Genomic DNA, 24020 nt, shown 5'->3' on the forward strand with positions numbered 1-24020 from the left:
TTGCAGCAAACTGGTATGTCTCTGTGATTTTGCACATTTCTTTTTTGTTTATTTTTTTTTTGGGGGGGGAAGATCATGTCTGAAACTCCGTATGAGGCTGTGAGCGATGTCTCGGAGCTGGACCCTGAGGCACTTATTTTGGCTCCAGTGCAGCAGCGCATTGAAGCGCAGCTGCGGAAACACCTCCAGGAAATTACACAGCAGCTTTACGAAGTGAAGAACGAGTTGGGTTCAGTTCAAAAAGAGAGAGAGCAATGTGGTGTCGAACTTTACAACTCGCAACAACATCTCGCCAAGCTGCAGGAGACCCTGGAGAAGTATCATGAGAAGCACACATCGACTCAGCAACGGCATGAAGAAAAGCTGCAAGAACGTGAAGAACTTGCATCACAAGCAAACAACTTACGTAAGGAAATTGATGACTATCAGCGACAGTACGAGCGTCAGCAAGGTGACCTTGTAAAATTAACTGAGACTCTAGTAAAGGTGCAAGAATTCAATGAACAGCTTAGAAATGAGGTTCAAGTTGAACGGCGTGCCGCCTACAAAACGGAAGAAGATATTACGAATTTAGAGAAGGAAAAACTCAAACAAGACAACCTCATTGATGCTCTTGAAAAACGAGTAGTCTTGCTAGAAGAGGAGTTGTCCACAACAAACACCCAAATTGACAATCAGAAAACCGAGACTCAGAAAGCGCGGGAGATATTGGCTGAAGCGATGGCGGAAATGGAAGCAATCAATTTTGAGAAGAAACAGTTAGTGCAACAGTGGAAAAGTACTCTTATCGGAATGCAGCGTCGTCATGAAGCTATGAAAAAAACCGAAGAGGCCCTCCAGCAACAAAAGGACGATCTCCAAGCCTTGGAACATGAGATAACCGGATGTCGAAAAGATATTCAGGGTGTCGAAGCCGAAACCTCCAAGTTGAGAGAGTTTATGTCTCGTGTGGATAACGAAGTTGCTGTACTTGAAAAGCAAATTGAAGCTCTGGTGGAAAGGAAGGAGAAGAGTGCGCAAGCTTATTCTATGCTAAAGAACAATCTGGAACAAGCTGACATAGAGAGTAAAAAGTTGGAATACGAAGCGCGTACGTATGCATCTGAGACTACAGAGATTGATAGGAAGATTCAAAAATGTGCCAAGGATATCATTTCCATGGAAAATGACATAATGGAGTCACTTAGTAAGCAAACTACACTCAAACAAGAGAGTCATGGTACGCTGCATGAAATCGAGAAGATTAAGGAATCAATAAGAGCCAAGGAACTACAAGTGACGCAAATGGAGAATGAGTTGGCTCGCATTCGAGTTGATACTCTGCAAGCCCAATCTCACAACGAGACATTGAAGACTACTTTAAGTGAGGTGGAAAAAGAGATTCAGTCACGAGGTGTAATGATTGAACGCATGCAAATGGACATTCGTCGCCGGCACGATGAAATTGACAGAAAACAAAAACAATTGGATCAACTTAACCACCAGTATGAGGAGTTGGTTTCCATTCACGGTGTCGAGAAGGGCGAGCATGTCGGTCCGTTGGAAGCTACCATCAATAGCCTATCAAAAGCTATTGCAGAAAAGGTGGGTGAAAACGAAGCACTTCAACAGGAATGGATTAAACTCCAAACGGAGTTAGTCAACTGCAAGAACAGTGCAAATGAGGTCAACGAAGCTATACTTGAACTACAGGCCCAGGCAACAGTGCTTACTCAAAAAAGAGACCGCCTTTTGGGAAATATTGCAAATGAGAAGAAGGATATTGTCAGTTTAGAAAACAAGGCAAATGCCATGCACCTTGAAATGAAGAGGGTAAACACTCAATTGAGTAAAAATTCCGAGGATCAAAGAGTTATTACCAACGAGGCATTTCTTCTTGAAAATGATCTTATTCGCCGACTCCAAGAAAAGAAGCGTGAGGCAATTGATCTCGAAAACAAGGTGGAAGAAGTAAGACAGTCTAAAACGGACCTGCTTGAACAAATCATGAATTGCGAACGCGACATTCTGTTTTGGGAACGAAAAATACAAGTCGCAAAGGAAACTGAGATGGCGCTTGACCCAAGTGTTGGCAAAGCAGAAGTCGAAAAGATGAAAAAAGAAATTGGTATCATGGAGAAACGCATGAATGAACTTCAGCGCGAACAGAGGTTTTTGATTGAGGAGATGCAGAAGTCGATTGATCATCGAGAGATCATTCGAACTAAAGGTCAAGCTATTCAAGAAGCAACAAAGAAGAATAAGCGGGGTGCAACCAGAATGGACATGGACAAGGAAAGTGCAAGGATGTTTAAGGAGTTGAATGAAAAGAGACAAGAGGCCCAGTTGAAAGAACGGCTTATCAAGGACACTTTGGCTGCTATTGAAAAGGTAACTACTGAAGCTGAAACCACCCAGCGTGAAACTGAAAACCTTGATGAACAGATTGCAGAACTTGAATCACAGTTGATGGTAGCGCAGAAAGAGCGTGACCATTTGGAGGACGAGAAGAGAGTGAAAAATATGACTCTTCAGCGTCTTCGTGATGCTGAAAAGGGTACCTACACGTCGTCAGCTAGCCCAGAAGAGGTGACAGAAGGCGTTGCTCGGCTCGATGAGAAAAAACAGGCGCTGATGGAGATTGTAGAAGATTTGACCAATCGCTATCCTGATTTGGCAGAAGATTTAGCCGGCATTGCCCTAACTCTATAGATCTTTCTTGACAGTGCGCAGTGATGAAATGTATTGTGTTTCTGGCGCACATTCTAAAATGTGGTTTACATATGTAGAAAAAAAAAACGGCTCGGTTGTATGTAACATCGGGCAGGCATTTACTGTTTATTGCAACCTCTGGCATTGCCGAACGAAACGGGTTGCGGCCTTATTAGTTTTTCTTGTGTGTTTTAATGTGTTTCCCCCTTAGATTCCTTCTTTCCCTTTTTTTTTGTTATCTTTCTCCAAAAACAGTGGAAGAAAGGTAGCCGTGCTCTTTAGTCCAAATGAATGCTGAAGATGCGCTACATCCGTGGTCTGTCTCGCGTGTTTTCCGTTCTCTTGAATCCAGACGGGAGAATCGTGCAGACTTGCTCACCGTTGCAAGTAGTATTCCTGACGTCGCTTCGCGTACTATGCTGTCTCCGCTCTTTTCACATCGCTCGATTCACCAGTTTGGTCATTCCCCTGCGTTTGGTACGATATCCTCCATGTGTAATCATGCGCTGACGCAGCAGCGGCGCTACGAAGAAGAGATTCGGAGTGATGCGTGTGTAAATGGGCAGGGTAGCAGTGGTGGTGCAGACCATGAAGTAACGTTCGCTGCCACGATAACAAGCAGCTGGCTAGAGAAAACTACGGTGAGTCTGGGAGCCGCACTGCTTCCCCTAATCGGCAAATCACAGGAGCATTTACTTACGGCCCTGAAGAAGCGGTTATGCGACATCGTTCAGTGTTCGTCTAGTACCAGCATTAGTGATAAAAACTCACCTTATACGTCTATTCGAAAAACCACAACCATTTTGAATCGAAAAAGGGCGGCGGAGAGGGTCGAAAAGGGAATGACTTTACCTCAACGGTACGTCCTTCCTGTTGGAATGACTTCTCCAACGAATGTTGCCCGCAACGTAAGTGCTAACGAATGTCGTGAGTTGTTGAGTCAACTAAAAAATACCCCTGTGCCATTTCAGGTACGCTCACGCGACGAGGTGAAGCTGCAACAGTCCAAACAAAAGGCTTTGGAGGCGAGCATGACGGTAGTGCTACCCGAGCATGTTGTTCCACTGCCGCCATGGAAACGACGAAAAACGGATTTGGAGGACACTGCAGAAGCCGAAAATCTTGCCGACCCACCAGTACCGCTTCTGTCCGCAGAGCCGGTCTGCCCTCAAGAGACTCTACAGGACGCGACATGGGTAAAGGAGGGGGAACTTGTGCTTGTCAATGGTCGCCTCGTTTACCGTGAAGGAAAGAAACCACGGGAGGGGCCTCCTAAAAAGGATAAGACAGCAACCCCAAAGCTTGACGACGCGTTAAACCGCACAACTACTTCAAAAACATCAGCCGTATCAAAAAAAAGAAAGGCCTCAGTAGATTCTCCGCGTAAGAGAAAGTACACCAAACAGCAAAGCAGTGTATATGCTTCCCCATCAAAATTCAATGTTGTTAGCACACAGAATGTGCCATTAAAAACCAGGGAAGAACTTTTGACGCTGGTGAATGCTCTTCAGATCTCCGATGTTCTACGTGGGGCTTTCTTAATTGGATTGAATGATGACGCTTCAGTTTTGACGGACAAGAGTCCTTGATGCGATGGTGTAGCTTATGTCATGGCCCTACCACGCAATAAAGGAATCTTGACTTTGTGTTCTTTTTTTTTTGAGCAAAATTTTCAAATATCTCCGACATTTTTCTGGCTCACTGTTTTTTTTTTGGTTTTCTTCATATCAACGCAAAGGGAAAGTGAATAAGTGGACAATGCCACAAAACGCTTTTTGGCACCCTGCCACTGAGCCTACGGGAGAAGAACTTGAGCAGATTCTGTTCAAAACATTCCTCCAGAACGTCTTCTGTACTCAACATTCTGCTGCGAGTCGAGAAGCGACTCGCCTTGGACGAAAGCGGCAGCGTCCACCGCAACGGAAGCCTGCAGGAGACGATAACAAAGTAGACGAATCCATCGAGGGGAGACCCCTTCTTAATATGATTACTTCTCTCGTTCGCAGGTGTGGCGTTCCATACCAAGCGCACACTGCAGAAAGTAGCGTAGACACGCTGCAAATCACACCCGCATCCATGGTCATGAGAAGTCACACACTATCGGAAGCAGTAAACGCATTGCAGGAAGGAGAGCGCGTGCCGGACGAAATAACCCACCGGCCTCGGAGCGCGCTCGCCACCCTCATTGAATCTGTTCGAAAGAAAGAGCACCTACAAGTGTCGCATCTTTCCAAAGGTAGCAATACTGCGGTGGTACCGACGTCAGACTCCCACAGTAACAGCGGGTGCAGCGCGCCTCATCGGGGACCACGCGAATATACCCCTCCAAATGGCGAAGAGGAAGAGGAATTTGGCGTATCACTGCCTTTTGAACCCACTCATGCTAATAGCAGCAGTAACTCGGTACTGCAATCACCAAACAAAGGCATTGAGAAGCATCCTTCACAGATGTCACAAGACGAGTTCCTCCGGCAATTCAAACGCGCCCCGCGTCGTGGGGAGATTGGGTATGATGCAGAGAGTGTTGCTGCAGCAGAGGCCGTTGGATATGTCATGAGTGGTTCCCGTAATAAGGAAAAACAACACTATGTGGATAGCATTCAGCGAAAGCTGCACGAGAAAGAAGCCAGAAAACTGCGCCTACAGTTTCGGAAGGTGGAGGATGAACGAAACGACAATGCAACAGTAGAGCGGTTGCTCACATTGCTGTCTCAGAAGGGCACCAGTGAGGCCAGTAAATAAGGATTGAACACGTAGGTTTATCTGTATCTTCCTCACCATCAGGCCTAAATCTGAATTCTGGCAAGCATATCTCAACGTCAATGCAAGGCAAAAAAAAAAGATCTCATTCAGATGATAAAAAGCTCGAAAATGAGACATTAGGCTTCCATTATGAGGACGAAGTTCCCCAAAGAGAGCACAGCACGATGAAGACAAATGTCTTTCTGTTAGGAAGGCAATCACTTTTTTTTCATGGCTGCATACGAATGATCTCATTATTCGCACTGTTTGTAATCTGAATAGCAGATCCCATCTGGGCTGTACTGCTTTACTTTCATATGAAAACTCATAATTCCTCTTTGATTTCACGCCGTTGGCACACCTATTTCGAATCTCGCAGAAGGGAAGATACTGACAATGTGTTTCCGTATCGTTGATGCCGTTGGGGAATTTTATCCAGACCGCCATAGCGTGTGCTTGTTTCCTCCTCATCGGTGGCCCTGTCCTCATTATCATGGGCAGTTTGCTTCTCAAGGAAGATGATGGCCGCGATGAGTACAATGAGGCGGTGAGGAGCTTTGACCCTACACCCATCGACGCGTGGACCGGCACCATCAACGATGCAGCTGCGACTGTGAAGCGTCAGCCGTTAACCGTCGAGGGTGTGGACACTGCCACATCTGTGTATACTGAAGCCCTCGTCAGGATCACAGATTCACCACAGCCAGGTTCTCAGCTTGTGTTTGATGTGAACATCAACACTGTCGGGAGGTTCACACGGTCAGCCCCTTTGAATGTTGATAAAACAACAACGTACAAGTGTGTCTCGAGTGATTGCAGCACTTCAAGCAGTCCCTGTAACTGTAACAGTGCACTGACAGCCTTCAGGTCGAAATGTACTTCTGCGGGGGGGGTTTATACTCCTGCAGGGAGCTTCTGCACTCTGGGTGAAAAGTGCGGTACTTGCGAGCAATCAGTATACCTCTCGCGTTTGTACCTTGTTGCCAAAGAAAGCACCCCAGGCCAGTTTGAAGAGGATCTCGTTNGCTTCTGCACTCTGGGTGAAAAGTGCGGTACTTGCGAGCAATCAGTATACCTCTCGCGTTTGTACCTTGTTGCCAAAGAAAGCACCCCAGGCCAGTTTGAAGAGGATCTCGTTCTGCGCAGCGCCAAGTACGACTTTACGGACTTGGCCAACGATTACCAGGTGAAGCAGCCGACGGTTGTTGGGGTGCGTCTGTACAGCAGCAAAGATCCCTACATTGCCCTGCAGCGGCTGACCAAAGGAACGAATGACTTTGGTATTGGCCGCCATACAACTGGAATTGTGATGATTGTTCTTGGGGTTCTTCTTGTTCTTTTGGAGATTGGTGCGTGTACGGCGCTTATATGCTTCTGCATGCGTCGTAAGAAGAAACCAGCGGGTGACGCAGCACCGGCGTCCACGCCGTCACTGGGAATGACAGACGTGCCTGCGTACATGCCGCCCAACTCGTACGGCAAGCCACCACCGCAAGACTACCCGTACGGCCAGCCACCACCACCACCACCGCAAGACAACCCGTACGGCCAACCACCACCACCGCAGGGCTACCAGTACGGCCAACCACCACCACCGCAAGGCTACCAGTATGGCCAATCACCACCACCGCAGGGCTACCAGTACGGCCAACCACCACCACCGCAAGGCTACCAGTATGGCCAACCACCACCGCCGCAGGGCTACCAGTACGGTCAACCACCTCCGCCTCAACAGGGCTGTTCATAGGGGTGCTCACTGCGTTTGGGTTTGGGTTGTGGTCAGGCGACTGTGCGGCCAAAATAATGTATCTGTGTTTAAACACCAGGGGCTGCCCCACCTCCAGAAGCTTGAATTCTCAAATCCAAGAAGTGAGGAAATGGATAGGAAGGGTAGAGTAAGGCAAATGGAAATGATTTTTATTGCTTTAAAAAGTAAGAAAAAGTAGAATGCATGGAAAAATAAGGTTGTATACATGGATGATTAAAAAAGGTATGCGGTTTGTTTGAGTAAATTCATACATGAAACCGTTACTGAAGATATGCTTGTTTTGGTAATTTTTTTTTTCTGTTTATCCTGTGAAAAGGTTGAATTTCCTTAAAACGTATTCAATTTTTTTTTTTGTTTGTCTCTTGTTTAAAGAGAGTGATAAATGCTTGTTTCTATTATATGGCTTTTAGCTACATTTTTTCCTTTATGTCTGATTTAGTTCATCGATAAATGCATTGCTCTTGGCTGCCGATTGCTTCTTGTTGTATACAGGGCAAGAAAAAAGCATGCAGCTACATGGTCTTGTGGTTCTTCGCCGGATGATGCTAGAGAAGAGTGACCACTTGATCCATTTACAAATTCCGGTAGGTCGTTGAAGCGGCATTCGTTGTTATCGTCGGTCATTATTGCCTTCGTTTCCAGGTGGGGGACCGTTGCAGCGTGAAGTTGCTCTGTCACGTTGGTGCCGGCTCTATGGATGTGCCGTTTTTGTGTTTCTTTGAAGGTTTCGTCTATTATTATTGGGGGTGTGCTGCGGATGAGAGAGGATGCGCAGTGCGCTGAACAAATCGTATAATTTCACGAGGGGCCGGCTAGTGGTGCCGTTGGTGTGTGTCTTCTGAGTTCAGGCGTGAACGTGAGTGTCAGACTTCTGTGCGCTCTCAACGGTGCCACGAAAAATCGGCCTTTGCAGCTATTGCTAATTTTTCGCTCCGTATCGCTGCCGGTGGAGAAAACACAACCATTTTTGGTATGCCGTGATGATCCAGACAGTGAACAGTTGCTGAATTTAACGAACAACTCGGTGGATATCGTTCTGGAAGAGGCGTTGACTATTAACCTCACTGATATGGAAATTACGGTGTCGTCTCAAGTAGGTCTGCTTGACGACGTAAGCCATCGGAATATTTTTATTGAAGACTCCATGCTGTGCTACCCCCTCTATGATAACTTGCCGCGAACGGTGGAGGCATGCCGTGTGCTGCGGTTTAGTTCCAGTCAATAGGGACACTTTCGCCATAGATGCATCAGCTGCTGTGTGCTTCTCTGTGGTGTACACTATCATCGAACAGCATGGGAAGTCTTATTTACGGCAGCCGGTAAATATATGCCATAGGTAACCCGTTGTTGGTGAAGAGGCTCTTGTTTTCAAGTAGTTCACTCCTTTCAAATAAAAAAGCTCTCTCTGGAGCTTTTGGCGAGCATGTCGCAGATATGGTGCTTATTTTCATCGCATCCGTATCGCTTTTGTGCACAGCTGCTCGTAGCCTCCTCTTCCTTGTGCGGAAACGAAGGAGACGCCGCATGGTGGAAGCAACGTCTCTCTGTGGTCTAGGGACTCCCCCATTCAGCCTTGAGAAAAAGGTTTTTGATGGCATGAAGCAATTCGCAGGCGTCACGTTTTCGGAGGAAGGTGTGGGCAGAGAGAACGAAAAGCAGGTTTCTGGCGCTGCATGAACCCTGTGGGCGCCGCTATGTTCCTCAAAAAGATCTCCAGAGCATCCAGCGAGACAGAATACCCCCCTGTAAACGTAGGCGAGAGAGTGGTGCACTCTTGGGTGGTGGAAGTGAAATGCAATGAGTAACAGGGGTCTGGAAAACTAGCATTTCTACTAGCGCTGGTTTACTTATAAGCAAAACCAGCGAAGGGGTGCAAGCTCCACAGATCTTCTTTACAACAGAGCTGCACTGACGGTGTTGTTGTGACTGTCTGTAGGCAGAGGGGTGGATCTGTGCAAGTATTATGGACTGTCTGATTGTATCCTTCGTGGGTATTCAGTGACAATTGGAATTTTGATGTGTGTATGTGCGTTCATATCTCTTTCTCTTTCTCTCTCTCTCTCTCTGCCTGTGTGTAAGTGCGTGCCTCTTCCTGTTTCACAGACTACGTGGGGTGAAGATCGCCGGACGGGTGGGCTTTCCCGAGTCGGTGCAGGTCTGATGGTCGCTGAACACACACACCCCTCATTCAATTTAAACGGTTTATTTCCAAGTGTCGTTGATGTGGCTTTAAAATGTTAGCACGCTTTGCAAAGGACTTTCATACTTATAAACGCAATTGCTGTTCTTTGCCTGCCATGTTTTTTTTTTCTTGCTGGTGGCGAGAGAAATAAGAGCCCGCTTACCCAAAGCTGTTAGTGCTTTACATTCGCTGTGAGTACCAGAAGAGATTTTCGCCGGGGGGTATGCGTATGTGTGCGCTGGAACGGAAAAGAAAAAGAAGGGCGCGAGCCAGCATGCCCCGTTGTTGATGGAGTTTTCCCACTCTCTTTTCTTTGTTCCTGGTGTCGTTGATAGTATTAATATCTCTCTTTGTCTCACACCTTTGCTTCCACAGGATTTTTAGAACGGGCATGACCACCAGTAGTGAAGTTCATGGGTACTCGCTGTCGGCCGCCTCGTTGCGTGGGGAACGTGTCGTCGTGTTTGGTGTCGTGAAGAATATTATTCTTGCCATCAACGACGGTACGGACGAGCATGCATTTGTTGTGAATGATGATCAAGTAGTGCGCGATGTTGCACTCCTGGAGACTCCAGGAGGTGCCTGTTGCGTTGTGTCTGGTGGTGATGGCAAGCGTATCAACGTGTACAATGTGCCCTCCGTGCAGGGGACGAAAGATCAGTCGATCCAACATAATGGAACTCATACGGGCACATTGGCGTTAGCGTTTAGCTTCGGACCACACTCTAAGCGCATCACACACGTCGCAACCTCTGATGACGCCACTATATTGTTTGCGGATAAATTCGGGGAAGTGTTTCGCCTCGGGTTTCTGTGGGGACCCAATCAGAATATTATGGCGGCGGGTGGTGAAGTGGCGCCCGTTTTTCTTTTGCAGCATTTCAGTGTGATGAGCACCTTTTTCCTCTCTGCGCCTCTTCGCCAGCCGAAGTGTGGCCAAGACTCTTTACAGACAGCAAGTACGAGGGCTGGGCTTGCCGCGTCCCGCAGGCTCTTTACTTTCGACAAAGACCGCCATGCGAGAGTCAGCTGCTACCCTGAGACGTTTCGTATTCAGCAGTATCTCTGGACGGATGCCCCGCAATCTGTGGTGACCTCCATCACGGAAATACCAGACACCGCAGAGTCAGGCCGCTACTCCTACTTTGTGGTTGGCTGCCACAACGGCACGGTACACTTGTGGGTTGCAGATAACATGGCGCCAAGCGAGTGCATAGCAGATCCTTTTACTCTTATTGGCTCCATCGTTGCGCAGAAAAGTGTCCCTAAGGGAGATGAGGAGGTCTCTGCGGTGGTGTCTGTGGTGTGTCTTACTTCATCGTCCCCTGGGTCTGACAGTCGTGTGGACGAGAGTCACTCGCGAGGCATTCTCATTACGTGTGCAAATACAATGGACGTCATCTTTGTACCTCTACGCAAAAGCGACGACAACCACAAACTGTTGTTTTGCGCCGATGGTGCTACCCGAACTCGCTTGGAATCCTTTCCCGTTGCAATGGTTGGATACAGCACCGATTCCGCCCTTGTACTGCAGCGAAGTGGCCGCGTGCAGGTTCTGCAGCTTACCCACGGGGATGGGCCGGTGGTCGCCCATCTCGCAGAGGCACAACACGCGCCACTCGAGAAAGCGATCGGGGGTCTCCTTCAGGGTCCTCTGCGCACACTGCTGAGCGAGATGGATTTGTTCGCGCAGTGGAATTACGATGCGGTGGACCCACGAGCGCGCAAGAAGAACACGAGAGCGTCGTCGGAGGACTGTGACGAGGAGGGCGAGGCGGAGGAGTGTGAGACTGCAATGGCAACGCAGTCTGGCAGCAGCAGCAGCAAGAAGACCCGTACGGAGCACAGTGGTGTTGTGTAACGGCAACTGGAAGGTGAGAACCGATAAGAATGCACGGCGAGGGCAAAGAGAAAAGAAAGCACAGCCTTAACGCTGTTTTTTTTTTTATTTTGGTAATCTGGGAAGATTCGGTGTAGGACAATAGATTGGGTCTAACTTCTGTTTGAATTGCATTGCTCCACCTGACCCTTTTTTTCAGAGTGTATCTTTTGCCTCTTTTGTTTTTTATGTTGTTTGGTGTGTACACCGCCTAGAAGGACAGATGCGCATCCGCAAACGACAACCGTTGCTGTGGCGTAGCGGGGTGAGGCTGCAGTGTTGCAGGGTTTCGGGCTGATGTGGGGAACACATCAGAACAGGACCGTATCCGCGGAGATCGTGACCCAAGGAAGCTTCAAATGCTGCGTTTTCACTTAAAGTTCAAATAAGGAGAGTGTGGATGCTAATGGTAAATCCTTTTTTGATGTCGGTTTTGACTGCTTCTTGCTCGTGTAAGCACAAACAAGTTTGGGGCTGACGGGACCTTTTGTTTTTTTTGGGGGGAAGGCGCTATTGTTTCTCTTAATTACCTACGTGTGTTTTCTCCTGCATACGCGACCCAATGCTTCTCTTTCACCCTGGCGACTGGTGCAGGTATCCTCCGACATGCTGATTAGTGATTGGTGCTGTTGTTGTCCGTGTTTATAGCCGCTTGGGGTGCAGCGGCAGCTGTGTGGCTATGGGGAGGGTGGATCTGTCGCACACAGCACATCATTTTTTTTTATTGGTTTAATAGCTTTGTTTTTCCTCAGTCTCTTCTTTACACCCTGAAGGAAAACGGGCATACAGCGTGTGTGTGTCTCTGGGAAGCTGGGGTGCATAGGCCAGTACAACAGCAGGATTCCCCTCTGTTCTTCGGGCCGCTCTCATGTTGCGTTGTTCGTGGCTCTTTTTTTTTTTTTTTGTTGTGGTGGCTCTTCTTGCAAAGCTTTCTCCCTTGGCCCTTTACATTTCCTCACACGCCTGCTTCCTCAACTGTAGGAGCTGCACTTTCGTAAAAACAAACCGACACACCAGTCGCCTCGAGCAAAGCAGGAAGAAAAATAAAATAAAATGGGCGCGCTGTTTAGCTTTAACGCCACACACGAGGAGGTCCCCGATGAAGTAAAGGAGAGGGTAGAGCCGATAGAGTACACACCGGCGCCTGAGAGCGCACGGCCGAAGGACGGCCGTGTTTGTGAGGGGTGCGGTGAACCGTTCTTCTATTACCTCACGCCCAGCACAAATTGCAACTGGTGCGGGCGCCAGCTCTGCACGCGGTGCTGCCCGAACCGACACCTCCTGGGCGGAATGCCAGGCTGCCCCGACTGCACGCGCAAGGCGTTTCTGACAAAGCGAGAGCAACTGCTCGATGCGCACCTCGCCGTCATGAAGACAGGTGAGCGACCGGCTGAGGTTGACGTCGCGTAGGAGACGTTTGCCGTCTGTTCCTCGCAGGTGGGTTGGTGGTGAATTGTTTGTGGCTACCTTCCCGTCCTTTTGTCTATAGCATACATATGAATATATATATATATATATATATACAGTCTCTGTGTGCGAAGGGTATGTGCATGCGGTACGCCTACAGTCTCTTTTTTCAGTATGACTGTTATATCCGAATTCACGGAAAGGGAGAAGAAGAAAAAAAATACCTCTTTGCTTCATCAATGGTATTATTTCTAATGCGAGTATTCTCACTCCCCAACATGCATAGGGAGAAGACCGGGGGAAAAAAGGTAAGGAGATGCGGTACTATACAGTTGCAATGCTTCAAGTTGTCATTTCATCTTGTGTTGCTCTCCTTCACAATTTCTTTCGTGCGTGGGTGTGGGTGTGTAGGCGGGCACCTGTGTGCAATAGGTGCGGGGACTCAAGAGCAATTTTATACCATTTTGGCACGCAGTCCATGCTCCGCTTCGCAGGGGAGTTGTGCTTACCCAGTCCTGTTGTTGTTGTTGTTGCGTGTTTATTCGCGCGGCGACGGTGTGCCTGCATGAATAAGAGCCACGCGGATGTGGCCCCGTTCGTTCTGCTGCGCGGCGATGACAGCAACGTTGAGGTGCGGGCGTGGATCAAAGGGCTCGAGGTGGAGCGCTCCGCACACGAGCAGCTCCTGCAGCTCTCACGCATGGGTGATGTCATTCACCACCCAATTGCCGTCATGCCGGATGTGCACACAGGTCATGGTGCCACTGTGGGGACGGTGATTCCAACGACCCGCGCGCTTATCCCAGCCAGTGTCGGTGTTGATATTGGATGCGGCATGATTGCGGTCAAAACAAGCCTCACGCAGGAGGATCTCCCGAGATCCCTTGCAGGGCTGCGGTTGGCCATTGAAGTCGCCGTGCCGCACGGACGCACGCACAACGGCAGGAGCAGCCTGGATGCTGGAAGCTGGCGGGGCGACGTGCCAAGAAATGTCGCCGACACTTGGAGCACACATCTACAGAAGGGATTTGAGGAGATCTGCAGCATGCATAAGCAGATTGAGTTCAGTAACCATATCACTCACCTTGGGACGCTCGGTGGTGGTAACCACTTCATTGAGCTCTGTGTCGACGACACTGAGAGTGAATCACAACGGCCACACATTTGGGTAATGCTGCACTCCGGTTCGAGGGGTGTTGGGAACCGCATCGGTACCATCTTTATTGAGCTTGCCAAGAAAGATATGGGCAACCACATCGCCAACCTTCCGAGTGCCGAACTTTCATACCTCCGGGAGGGATCGCCACACTTTGACCAATACGTGAAAGCTGTCGACTGGGCACAGCGTTACGCCAAGTGGAATCGAGAACTCATGCTGCAGAGCGTTCTTCAGGCGATGCGCAACCACATCCAGAAACCATTTACAGTTGACAAAATGGCCATCAACTGCCATCACAACTACGTTGAGCGTGTGGAACTGAGCCCGAAGAATCATGTGTGGCTCACACGTAAAGGCGCGACATCGGCACGCGCAGGTGAACTGGCAGTTATTCCTGGCAGCATGGGTGCAAAAAGTTATATTGTGCGCGGTAAGGGCAACCCGCTGAGCTATGCGTCGTGCTCGCACGGGGCTGGAAGGCTCTACAGCCGCGGAGAGGCAAAGCGGCGCTTCACACTTGAGGACCATGAGGCGGCCACCGTCGATGTGGAGTGCCGCAAGGATGCTGATGTGCTGGATGAGACGCCGCTGGCATACAAGAAGATTGATGACGTGATGCGGGCGCAGAGTGACTTGGTGGAGATCGTTTGCGCACTGAAGCAACTTCTCTGTGTGAAGGGATGAGGAAGTCCCTCCCCTTTGTTCTGATGTCGAAACGACTTGCGGAAGGTTGCACGCCGTTTTTATTCTGCTGCTCCTGCTCCTGCTGGTGCTCTTGCTTTTGTTGCTGTTGTTGCTTGGAAACTCCCTCTTCTTTTCCCTTCTACGAGAGTGAGGCGTGCCGTCGGTGAGAGGGGAATTTGTAGGTAGAGGAAATTGACCAGTCAGACGCAGGTGAAACGATTTTGAATAAAGGGGGAAAAAAAAGAACAGAAAGCTACATTTCTTGTACTTCTGTTGTGAAATTTTCTATCTGTAGGGGGCGAACTGGATTGCTGCACAACACAACTAGCCAGGAAAAAGGCACTGATGTCAGCTAGCACACCGGCAGAGAAGAGGCTAAAGTACAAGGAGTATGCTCCGCATATTGAAGTGAGCTTTTGGTATGAGCTCGAGCGCAGGAAGTTACATGAATGGCGGTTACAAGAGCCAGTTGTGCCATTGACACTTTTTAACACACTGAACGCTGCGTCGTCTGCCACTCCTGCCAATACAGTCTCAGTGCGGCGGGAGAGTTTAGGCAACGACGCCATCGCCTTATCTGCTGGAATGAAGGCCATTACTCCCTCAGCAACTGCCACAAATGCAATTGACGTGCCATGGTCGATTCCCACGCTTATCACTGGGCAGATGCAAAACTTCAACACTTACGAACAGCTACACCGTCTTTCCCGTCGGGAGGCGCTATGGCGTGTGCTGCAGGACCTGCTGCTCACTCCACTGCTATCAAGGCGTGGCTCTGATGATGAAGAGGATCATGATGCTGCCGACACTGCATCAGAGAAGGCGTGGGAAGAGATGAACTTTGCGCTCGCTGCCCTATTTACCTATGTGGATTTAAAGCAACACCGTTTCCACTATGCTATAGCGTTCCCCGTGCTCGACCTCGGATCCCCTGTGTGCGTCAAACACCTCGTAAAGGGAGGCTACAAGGCTGCTGCCGCCAACAACGGCGTCACATATTTCCCTAGCCACGCGGCTGTCGATTGCGTGCACGCGCATCTGCTTGAAAGGCTGCGTCGGCACCCGGAGCGTGGGCCAAATCCGTTCATTGTTGCTTCTGGTAGCACAGGCAATGTTAATGATGCTAATGACGAAGTGGAATTGTTATTTCATCCTTTCCTGCCTCGTTTCATGAAGCCAGTGGAGGCGACACGGCTTGTCATTGCGATGGCGGACGTATCCACCATGGATGAGTTCCCCGGCTGGGCTGCCCGCAACGTGATTGGTGCGCTGCGCCTCGCCCATCCGTCCACGACATCTTTTGTGCTGTACTGTGTTCGCCACAATGACGTGGCGCGTAGCGTCCTCTTTGACTGCATCTGTGACCCATTGGACTTTTCACTGAAGGGCGCAGCAGCAGCAGCATCATCAGAAGTAGGTGGCACAGTGAAGGCGGTTGGATGGAGTGAACGTAAGGACGCTGCCTCACATGTGCGCTGCATCGATCTAGGTGCCATGATGGCACCGGAGCGGTTGGCGGAGTCGAGTGCGCGACTGAATCTGAACCTGATGAAGTGGCGCATGCTGCCGGAACTCCGCCTTGATGAACTGGCGCGCTGCAGGGCGCTGGTGCTCGGAAGCGGCACCCTTGGCTGCAACGTGGCACGGCATCTGTTGATGTGGGGAGTCACGAGAATCACTTTGGTCGACCGCGGCAAGGTGTCCTTCTCGAACCCTGTGCGACAAACGCTGTTTGAGATGTCAGACGTTATTAACCCACACGACGACGAGCGCAACAAAGCCATCGCAGCTGCCAATGCGCTTAAGCGCATTCTTCCTACAGTGGAAGCCCACGGCGTGCCGTTGACTATTCATATGCCGGGTCACCGCATTGACGCGCCACGCGAGGCAGAGGCGATTGCTGAAATTGAAAAACTCGACAAACTTATTCAGGAGCATGATGTGGTGTTCCTTCTCACGGACAGTCGCGAGGCACGGTGGCTTCCAACAGTGATGGCCGCTGTGTACGACAAGCCTGTCCTTAACGCAGCGCTGGGGTTTGATACGTACGTCGTCATGCGTCACGGCGTTAAGCCAGGCAAAGGCAGCGGTGCCAGGCGTCTTGGGTGCTACTTTTGCAGTGACTTGGTTGCACCAAGGGACAGTATAACGGCGCGGACGCTGGACCAGCAGTGCACTGTTACGCGACCTGGCGTGTCGGCGATTGCAGCTGCGACTGCATTGGAACTCCTAGCGCAGCTCTACAACCACCCTCTGGGATTCGCATGTCCCCCGTACACGGCAAGCGAGGTGCGAAACCCAGGGCAGAAGCAAGATGAAAGCTCTGCTTCTGAGGAAACCAGTAGCGCGGAGTGTATTCTCGGGACGATTCCGCATCAAATTCGAGGGAGTGTTGCTGCGCATTGCATTTACACTCTTCACGGATGCCAATACGAAATGTGCACCGCCTGCTCCGACCCTATCTTGGAGGCGTACCGTACAGACGGTGCTATTTTTGTGCTGCGCTGCATTAACGATCCACTGCACATTGAGGAAGTCTGTGGAGTGAAAGCATTCAAGGAGAAGTGTGACCTCGACGTCTGTGGCAGCTGGGATTTTGACTCGCAGAGCGACTGATTGAGGGGAATGAAGAGAAATCAGAATGGGGGAATGGTATCGGCCCAAAGGTTCCTATTTCTTGTGTGTGTGTGTGTGTGTGTGTGNCAAGTTTTTTTTTTTTTGCTTTGTGTGGACGAGTATATCGATTCTGCTTTCATCGCTGTTGTAAAGAAGAGAACGAGCAAAACCGGGTCTGTGTTTCATTTGTGCAGTGACATGCGTTCGATATGTATGTTTCCTTTGTGTTGCTGTCTTTTCCTTCAAATTTTTATACATGCGCTTATGGGCTTCTTGTCCTTTTGCGCTGCTCATTGTACAGAAGAAAAGTGAGAGGGCGCAAGTCGCTGTTTAGGCAAACCAACAGCAACAGGTAGCTGAGAAGCATGCCAGCAGCACCCGTGGCGCCAGGTACAAAGCGACCGCGTGACAACAACAGCGAGACTGAGGGAGGGCGAGGAGCACCTCAGCCGTCCGCGTCGCCACACGCAGCCATAATAGAAATAATCCACGGCATCACGCAGTCCGCGACAGAGGCATACGAGAAGCGGTGTGATGAGTTCGCGGTTGCCTGCCAAGACATGGACACTTTGCTGAGTTCTCCGTCGTTCCGCCAGAAGGCGCTTCGCTTCATGACTCCACGCACGGATGGGGCCGAACTTGACGGCCCTGCGGAGGTAGGAGTCGTGCAGCTTGTAGCCAACGACGGCGAAACTCTTATCTTCACATCTGAGGCCGTTGCATCCGTAAACGTCCCTGCCACTCTGGGACAACGCGTTTGCATGGGAGACATAGTGCTTTTTCAACGGCTCACAACTAATGATGAAGAGGGAAAATGTTCAGCAGCAGCAGCACTGGATTTCTTGGCCCTGGACCCGTCGGCGCTGCTGGATGCCACAGACTGGTGCCATGCCGCCTCGTGGAATGTGGTGGTGGTGATGAAATGGGTGCATAAACTCCTCTCATGCCCCCCAGGACTCTCGCAACTGACGTGCATTGTAGACTCTTTCATGGGGGTCGCAAATACATCTACCCCCGCCACAGATGCGTGGTCAAGATCGCTGCAGCTCCCTCTTCTCCTGTGCCAGCTGAAAAGAGTAGGGGACGTGGAGATAAGCAAGGTTCAGCAGGTGAAAAGGGTTATTTTGTCTCTCCTCCGCCTTTATGTGGCCATATTAGGGAATGCGGAGGCTATCATGACCCTACCACGCGTGGTGGAAGAGCTGGTTTACCAATTCATGGAGTCGCCATTGTTCGTGGACGGCCTTACGGTGGTGCTGCCGCAGATGGCTGCTGCTGTTTCAGAGTCTACATGGGCGAGCGTACAGCAGACGATGCACGACGCCATGCGGATGGCGCTTCGATATGTGTGCAGAGAGGAGGTGGTGTTGGAGACAAGGAGACAACATGAGCTGCAGCAGCGTGCTGAAGCTGCAGTGTTTACAGTCCTAAACCGCATCTCCGCTTTCTGGCTGACACACACTACTGCAGCAACAACGGCAGTACCACAGGCTAGTGGTAACAGCCATGCGGTGGTGCAGTTGGTGGAAGAGATTGCTCGTACTGGTGTGTTCCGCCGCGTCACGCAGTGGATGCGCCATAGAGAGCGTACAGTAGGCGCTGCAAGCCTCGTCGACAATGCTCATATGCCACCGAGCCTGCAGGACATATATGACCTCCATGGCTTACAGGAAACTACAGTAAAAGAAATGATGGCGGCAATGACACAGATATACACGCCGTACCTTCGTCAGGAGACGCTGCGCTTTGTTGAGTTTGCGATGCTTGCGGCGTATGCCGAGTTGTACGGGCCGGCGTCACGTGCCACAGCCAAATTGATTGAATCTGCCGCGAATATGTCAGTGGACGGAGTTGGGCATCAACAGCAGAAGCAACTGCGCATCATGGAAGTGATGCAGCCAGTTATTCGACAGAAGCTCTCAGACTACACTTTGGAGGAGACTCAGCTACATGCCTTATTTGGGATGCCGTTATCGATCAAGTTGCGCGTTACCGGTGGAAGGGATGCCCTTTGCCCTCTGAGGGAAACGACATCCACCTTTGCTTGCATTGTACTCCTATTAAATGGCAAACCATTTGTCTTCCCTGTCATTGTGTGCGATGTGGTGAAGGATCATGGTGATGATGAGGATGAGGGAGAAGATAAGTTTGTTGTCACGGCAACTGTCTACGTTCTCCGCGACAAGGACATGCTGCCCTCGCTGGTAACGGCGGGCGCCGCTGCTTCCACCACTCACGACGGCCTACCAGAGGCATGGCTGTGCTGCAGCGATCGTCATAAGAACTCGAGCAACAACGAAGAAGATCACATCAGTAGTCAATTTCCACGCTTCTTTCCAAAGGGCACATCCACCTTGTCGTATGTGTTATACATCCTGCACCTTCAGACGACACGCGCTCAGTTGAGGCATAACGAACAAAGTGGTGCGAATGGTGCAGCGCGTTTCAAGAGTGGACAGAGTAAAGGTGGCGCGGCGCAGAGTGGTGTGCTCTGGTGGGGGGCAAGCTGCAGTGGAGGACCCTCTGATTTCTTTGTGCATTCCGCCCCACTGGCAGGAGAGGGTGAGGCCTTGCAGCAGTCGCTTTCCCAGCTCACCGATGCCGCCTCTCTCACCGCCTCGCAGGTCGAGTGCCTTCATACTCTGACGAGCACAGGACCTGGGGTGCGTGCTCTCCTCGGCACTGTCGGTAGCGGTAAGACAGCGTTGATGCACGCAGCAAGCCTATCGCGTGGCCGTGTACAGGAGGCTTTGCGGCGGCAGCACCAGCCGCTCTGGCACGCGCTGATCAAGCACAGCTCGCAAGCACTCGCTACGCACGTTGGGGAGCTGGCGGTAACCGAAGGAATAGAAGATCTATTCAGGGCCGCGGACGGCTCCACCGCGCGGGACTTGCCGGAGGATGTCACCAACGCGGCGCTTGGGCATATTCACGAACACGTCCTCCTAAATGAAAAGCTGCGACAGTGCCAGGCACCCATGCTGCTGAGGCCGCGAGCGCTGAATGATGTGCCTCCGTCGCACACGCTTCGGGTGCTGCAGGATGATAGTGTTGCGCAGCACTATCATTCACTCGAGAGCATCATGGCTCAGAGTCACCAGCGGTCGTTGAACGCGCCACTCGTCTCCGTGCTGAGTGCATCGCTGCAGGGCCTGAGACGACTGGGAGACTGCATCAATGTTATGCGCCGGTCAACAGAGCGCGAAGACGCCTCCGAAGGCAGAGGAAGAGGAGGAGATGAGTGGAGGCTGTACGTCAAGCTTTTGCCGTGGATAATGTCGAAAAAGGAGCGGCGTGACACAGTCACAGAAGCCAGACGACGGGGGAAGACATGGGAGGCGTACCTCTCAGAGGATGTGTGGAATGTGGAAGCGGTGGTGAAGGGCAGCAGTGATATTGGTGCAGGCGAGGGGACAATGTGGAAAAACGTGGAGCCTGCAGTAAGTTCATTCGCTGCAGTCACGCTGCCGAATGCATCACGCAGTTTGTGTGCATATGAACGATCCGAAGCTGCGGGGTGGATGGCGGTATTTGGGGAGAAACAGAGAGATCTGCTTTATTTTCTTCAGCAGGAGATCATGGATGAGGTGCAGCATGTCTTTTCCATTTTTCTTGACGTGGTAAGGGCTGTGGCGGCGACTTCGCAAGTCTCGAAAGTGACGGTGGTGACAGCCACGGGACGGATGCTGCTGCAAGGGCTTTCCTTCATGCGTGTGTGGCAGCCACGGCATCTCGTGGTGGATGACTATGATCAACTTGGAGATCCACTGTACGTCACACTATCAGCGGCAACATCGGTGGTTCTTTCGCAGCAAACGGAATCTTCGATGACACATGAGCAGCATGTCGCGTTTGCCCTGCTTAAATCGCTGCAAAAGGAACTTCAAGGTACACCATACTCTTCTACTGTGGTGCTTGCGGAATCCCTTCGCTTCAATAGTCCAGAGTATCACAAGGCGGTGCAGTTGTGTCGCAATAGCTCGCTTGCATTCTATACAGTTGCGACGCGAGGTGTGGCAAATGCCAATGGAGGTGGTATTGCTAATAATCATACTGCTGGTGACGGTGCTGGGGACGGTGAGCAGGTTACGCATTCACGTGGAGCACTCACGGGGTTTTCGTCGCCGAGTTGTCTGGAGACTTGGACGCATGCGGTGCCTCTGTCGGCAGGTCTTGCTGCAGACGGCGTCAGCACCGCCTTTGTGTGTGATCGTATTCGTCGTATTGACCCGTCATTGGTGGTGAAAGTTTACTGCAGCTGCGCGACAGACAGGGCAGCAATCCTTGAGGGCATGCCGCCAGCGACAGGGGTGGACTCAGAAACAAATGGAGCGGTTTCTGTCTCTATGCTGCCGTTCCTACCAGATGTTTTTGTCGAGCGGGATGAGGAATGTGACATAGCTGTGTTGTGTCTCTCTGGGTTCGCGCGGCGTCTGCGTCATGTTGTTGGAGTGGAGCGACGGCAAGAGTGGGAACGACTGGCAGCGACACAGTCTTTTGTCGAACACATGGAGTGGTGGCTCTGGCGAGTCCTTGCGTACGCTCGATGTGGTGCTGTGCTGGTCGGCAGCAAGGAAGTCTTTCGCTTTATCGAGCCGCTGCAACGCGTGGAGCGCTTTGTTCAGCATGTACGCGAACAGCGTGGATACTGGCTCCCCCCTGAAACACAAGGCACAGTGCTAGCCCTAAGTTGCCCGGACCATGGGAACTGCCGCCAGCTCGCGCTGCTTACCTACGCCGATTACTGTGGATGCCAGGTACGTGTCATTGGCGTGCAGAAGTGCCGCTCGCTCTGCTTGGCGCCGTACGATGACTGTAATAACCCCTCCCATGCGTGCCTCCACGTCTGCCACATGATGTGCACAGAGAGGGAAGGTGGAGAGGAGGGCGCGGCCCCCTCGCACAGCCACTGTCCATTTCCCTGCACCAAGGTGCAGTTGTGCGGTCATATGTGCACGCGGCAGTGCGGGGAGCCGTGTCCGCCGTGCGAGTTCGTCGGACTACAGGAACTGGCGTGCGGGCAGCGCGTGGTCGCCGGCATGTCGGACACCGGCCCAACGCTGACGCTGGTGCGGCACTTCCAGGAGGTGCGCTGCGGGGAGGCGCCACAGCCGTGCGAAGCGCATGTGACACTTCGCTGCACGCGGTGTGGGGGAAAAAAGCCGATGCTCTGCCGCGAAGTGACAGCGCGCGGTGGGATGGAGCACGCCACAATGACGGAGCTCGAGTGCGCGGGTTGTATCGCGCTGTACAACCGTATCGCGAAGGAGGCCGGTGTCGCGGAAATAGCAGCACTAGCAACATCAGCAGCACCTGATGGATCTGCAACGGGCGATCTCCCCCTGCAGGATCTTCCAGAGGCGGCGCGGGTGAAGTTACAAAAGCTGCAAAGCATCGCCACGAAGAAGGCGCAATTGATGCTGCAGAAAGAAGCACTGGAGACGACACAAGGAAGGCAGACGTCTGAGTTCTACCAGCAGCAGGAAGTGTACAACCGTAGGCGGAAGCAACAAGAAGAAGAGGTGCTTGCACACCAAAAGCGTGTTCAAGAGAGCATTCATGCGTGGGCAAAGACGCTGAAGGAGAAGTATGAGGTGCAGATTACGGTGAACGAAGAGATGGAGACGGAAGTGCCGCTGATGATCAGCGAGGCCGCTGCTGAGGAGGAGAGGCAGCGGTCGTACCTCTTCGTGTAGCGTGTGTCTGTGTATATGCGTGTTAAGGTTGTGGATAAACAACCACTCCCACCCCCAACAACAACAACAACAACAACAACAGAGTAGGAAGGCAAAAAAAAGAGGGTTGCAGCCTTGATGCGCGACTCTCTCCATATCTATGCTTTTGCTGTGCTCATCTGTTGCGTCATTGGCAGCTTCTTGTTTCTTTTTTATTTGTTTGTATTGTTGTTCTTTTCTCATATGTGGCGCCTGTGTGTCATTGCACGTGGGGCGAAGCACATGAACAAAGCGCAAGCCTAAAAAAGAAGTGTAACGATTCGTCGATGCACTCTCGCGGGTGGGCATGCGTAGCCGCTTGTTTCTCACGCGTTCGAAGACCACGGGGGCTGCAGCAGCTTTGCGCGGATGCCGCCGTACTTCGTGTGACGCGGCGCACTTTCCTCGTGCGCTTCCACGAAACACCGAACGAGGCGTGCTACAAGTTCTTCGTGGACGATGTGGCGTTTCTGTCGGAGGACCACAGTGGCACGCTGCGCTTTGATCTTGACAACTGTTTTCAGTCGCCGCTGGCGGAGCAGATTCTGCACAACCTTCCCATGGTGGAGGAAGTCACGATTGGGCAGCATTTTGTGACGGTGCGGCGTGTTGACGATGATAATGCTGCTGCAGCAGCACGTTATTTCGCAATGAAATTAGGCACCGGTGCCGCCCCGCCAGACGAGGCGGCACAACGATCGGCAGCTCTGCAGCAGCGAGTAACAGACGCAATGAATGAGCACGAACACACTGCTGACATAGCAAAATGCACCAACTCTAATACTACCACTGCTACTACTAGTACTGGCAGCAACAACACTAACAACGATCAGAAGGAGGAGGAGGAGCAGGAGGAAGGAGGCGCGGCGGGGCACATTGATGAGGCAGCGATACGGGACCTTCTCCTTTCAACTCACTGGAGCGAGTTGAAACTCCATGTAAGTGGCCTTATCACAGATCACTTGTTCAGCGGACGGCCACACGTCGATTACGACGCACCGTACCCGCATGCTGACACGCTGCCTCAGGAGGGAGACTCTGAAGTGGTACTCATGCTGAAAGAGCTTATCGCAAAAACTATTCGACCACAGCTGCAGCTTGATGGTGGGGACATTCGCTTTGTGCGCTTGGACGGTATCGTCGTGTATGTGGAGATGCTGGGTGCATGTCGCAGGTGT

The 24020-nt window shown here is 51.3% G+C and overlaps 10 protein-coding genes across 10 annotated transcripts; 9 read left to right on the forward strand and 1 right to left on the reverse strand.

The window, feature by feature from the left end:
* Positions 1 to 75: 75 nt before the first annotated feature.
* On the forward strand, positions 76 to 2691 carry DQ04_00121220 (hypothetical protein; the record flags this gene model as incomplete). The annotated part of the gene is made up of 1 exon (XM_009308217.1): positions 76 to 2691. The coding sequence occupies one exon, from the start codon at positions 76 to 78 to the stop codon at positions 2689 to 2691; it is 2616 nt and encodes an 871-aa protein (XP_009306492.1).
* Positions 2692 to 2978: 287 nt separating this feature from the next.
* Positions 2979 to 4280, forward strand: DQ04_00121230 (hypothetical protein; the record flags this gene model as incomplete). Its single annotated transcript, XM_009308218.1, has 1 exon — positions 2979 to 4280. One exon carries the CDS (start codon positions 2979 to 2981, stop codon positions 4278 to 4280), a length of 1302 nt encoding a protein of 433 aa, XP_009306493.1.
* A 169-nt stretch (positions 4281 to 4449) lies between these two features.
* DQ04_00121240 (hypothetical protein) lies at positions 4450 to 5433 on the forward strand (the record flags this gene model as incomplete). The annotated part of the gene is made up of 1 exon (XM_009308219.1): positions 4450 to 5433. One exon carries the CDS (start codon positions 4450 to 4452, stop codon positions 5431 to 5433), a length of 984 nt encoding a protein of 327 aa, XP_009306494.1.
* Positions 5434 to 5926: 493 nt separating this feature from the next.
* On the forward strand, positions 5927 to 7180 carry DQ04_00121250 (putative procyclic form surface glycoprotein; the record flags this gene model as incomplete). Its single annotated transcript, XM_009308220.1, has 1 exon — positions 5927 to 7180. One exon carries the CDS (start codon positions 5927 to 5929, stop codon positions 7178 to 7180), a length of 1254 nt encoding a protein of 417 aa, XP_009306495.1.
* A 2594-nt stretch (positions 7181 to 9774) lies between these two features.
* Positions 9775 to 11244, forward strand: DQ04_00121260 (hypothetical protein; the record flags this gene model as incomplete). The annotated part of the gene is made up of 1 exon (XM_009308221.1): positions 9775 to 11244. The coding sequence occupies one exon, from the start codon at positions 9775 to 9777 to the stop codon at positions 11242 to 11244; it is 1470 nt and encodes a 489-aa protein (XP_009306496.1).
* Positions 11245 to 12315: 1071 nt separating this feature from the next.
* On the forward strand, positions 12316 to 12672 carry DQ04_00121270 (hypothetical protein; the record flags this gene model as incomplete). The annotated part of the gene is made up of 1 exon (XM_009308222.1): positions 12316 to 12672. The coding sequence occupies one exon, from the start codon at positions 12316 to 12318 to the stop codon at positions 12670 to 12672; it is 357 nt and encodes a 118-aa protein (XP_009306497.1).
* A 475-nt stretch (positions 12673 to 13147) lies between these two features.
* DQ04_00121280 (tRNA-splicing ligase RtcB) lies at positions 13148 to 14512 on the forward strand (the record flags this gene model as incomplete). Its single annotated transcript, XM_009308223.1, has 1 exon — positions 13148 to 14512. One exon carries the CDS (start codon positions 13148 to 13150, stop codon positions 14510 to 14512), a length of 1365 nt encoding a protein of 454 aa, XP_009306498.1.
* A 345-nt stretch (positions 14513 to 14857) lies between these two features.
* On the forward strand, positions 14858 to 17128 carry DQ04_00121290 (ubiquitin activating E1 enzyme; the record flags this gene model as incomplete). The annotated part of the gene is made up of 1 exon (XM_009308224.1): positions 14858 to 17128. One exon carries the CDS (start codon positions 14858 to 14860, stop codon positions 17126 to 17128), a length of 2271 nt encoding a protein of 756 aa, XP_009306499.1.
* Positions 17129 to 17493: 365 nt separating this feature from the next.
* On the forward strand, positions 17494 to 22824 carry DQ04_00121300 (hypothetical protein; the record flags this gene model as incomplete). The annotated part of the gene is made up of 1 exon (XM_009308225.1): positions 17494 to 22824. The coding sequence occupies one exon, from the start codon at positions 17494 to 17496 to the stop codon at positions 22822 to 22824; it is 5331 nt and encodes a 1776-aa protein (XP_009306500.1).
* A 344-nt stretch (positions 22825 to 23168) lies between these two features.
* DQ04_00121310 (hypothetical protein) lies at positions 23169 to 23432 on the reverse strand (the record flags this gene model as incomplete). The annotated part of the gene is made up of 1 exon (XM_009308226.1): positions 23169 to 23432. The coding sequence occupies one exon, from the start codon at positions 23430 to 23432 to the stop codon at positions 23169 to 23171; it is 264 nt and encodes an 87-aa protein (XP_009306501.1).
* Between the last annotated feature and the right edge of the window lie 588 nt (positions 23433 to 24020).

Source organism: Trypanosoma grayi (genome assembly GCF_000691245.1).
Source record: "Trypanosoma grayi strain ANR4 Tgr_12_V1, whole genome shotgun sequence".
Classification (NCBI taxonomy): domain Eukaryota; phylum Euglenozoa; class Kinetoplastea; order Trypanosomatida; family Trypanosomatidae; genus Trypanosoma; species Trypanosoma grayi.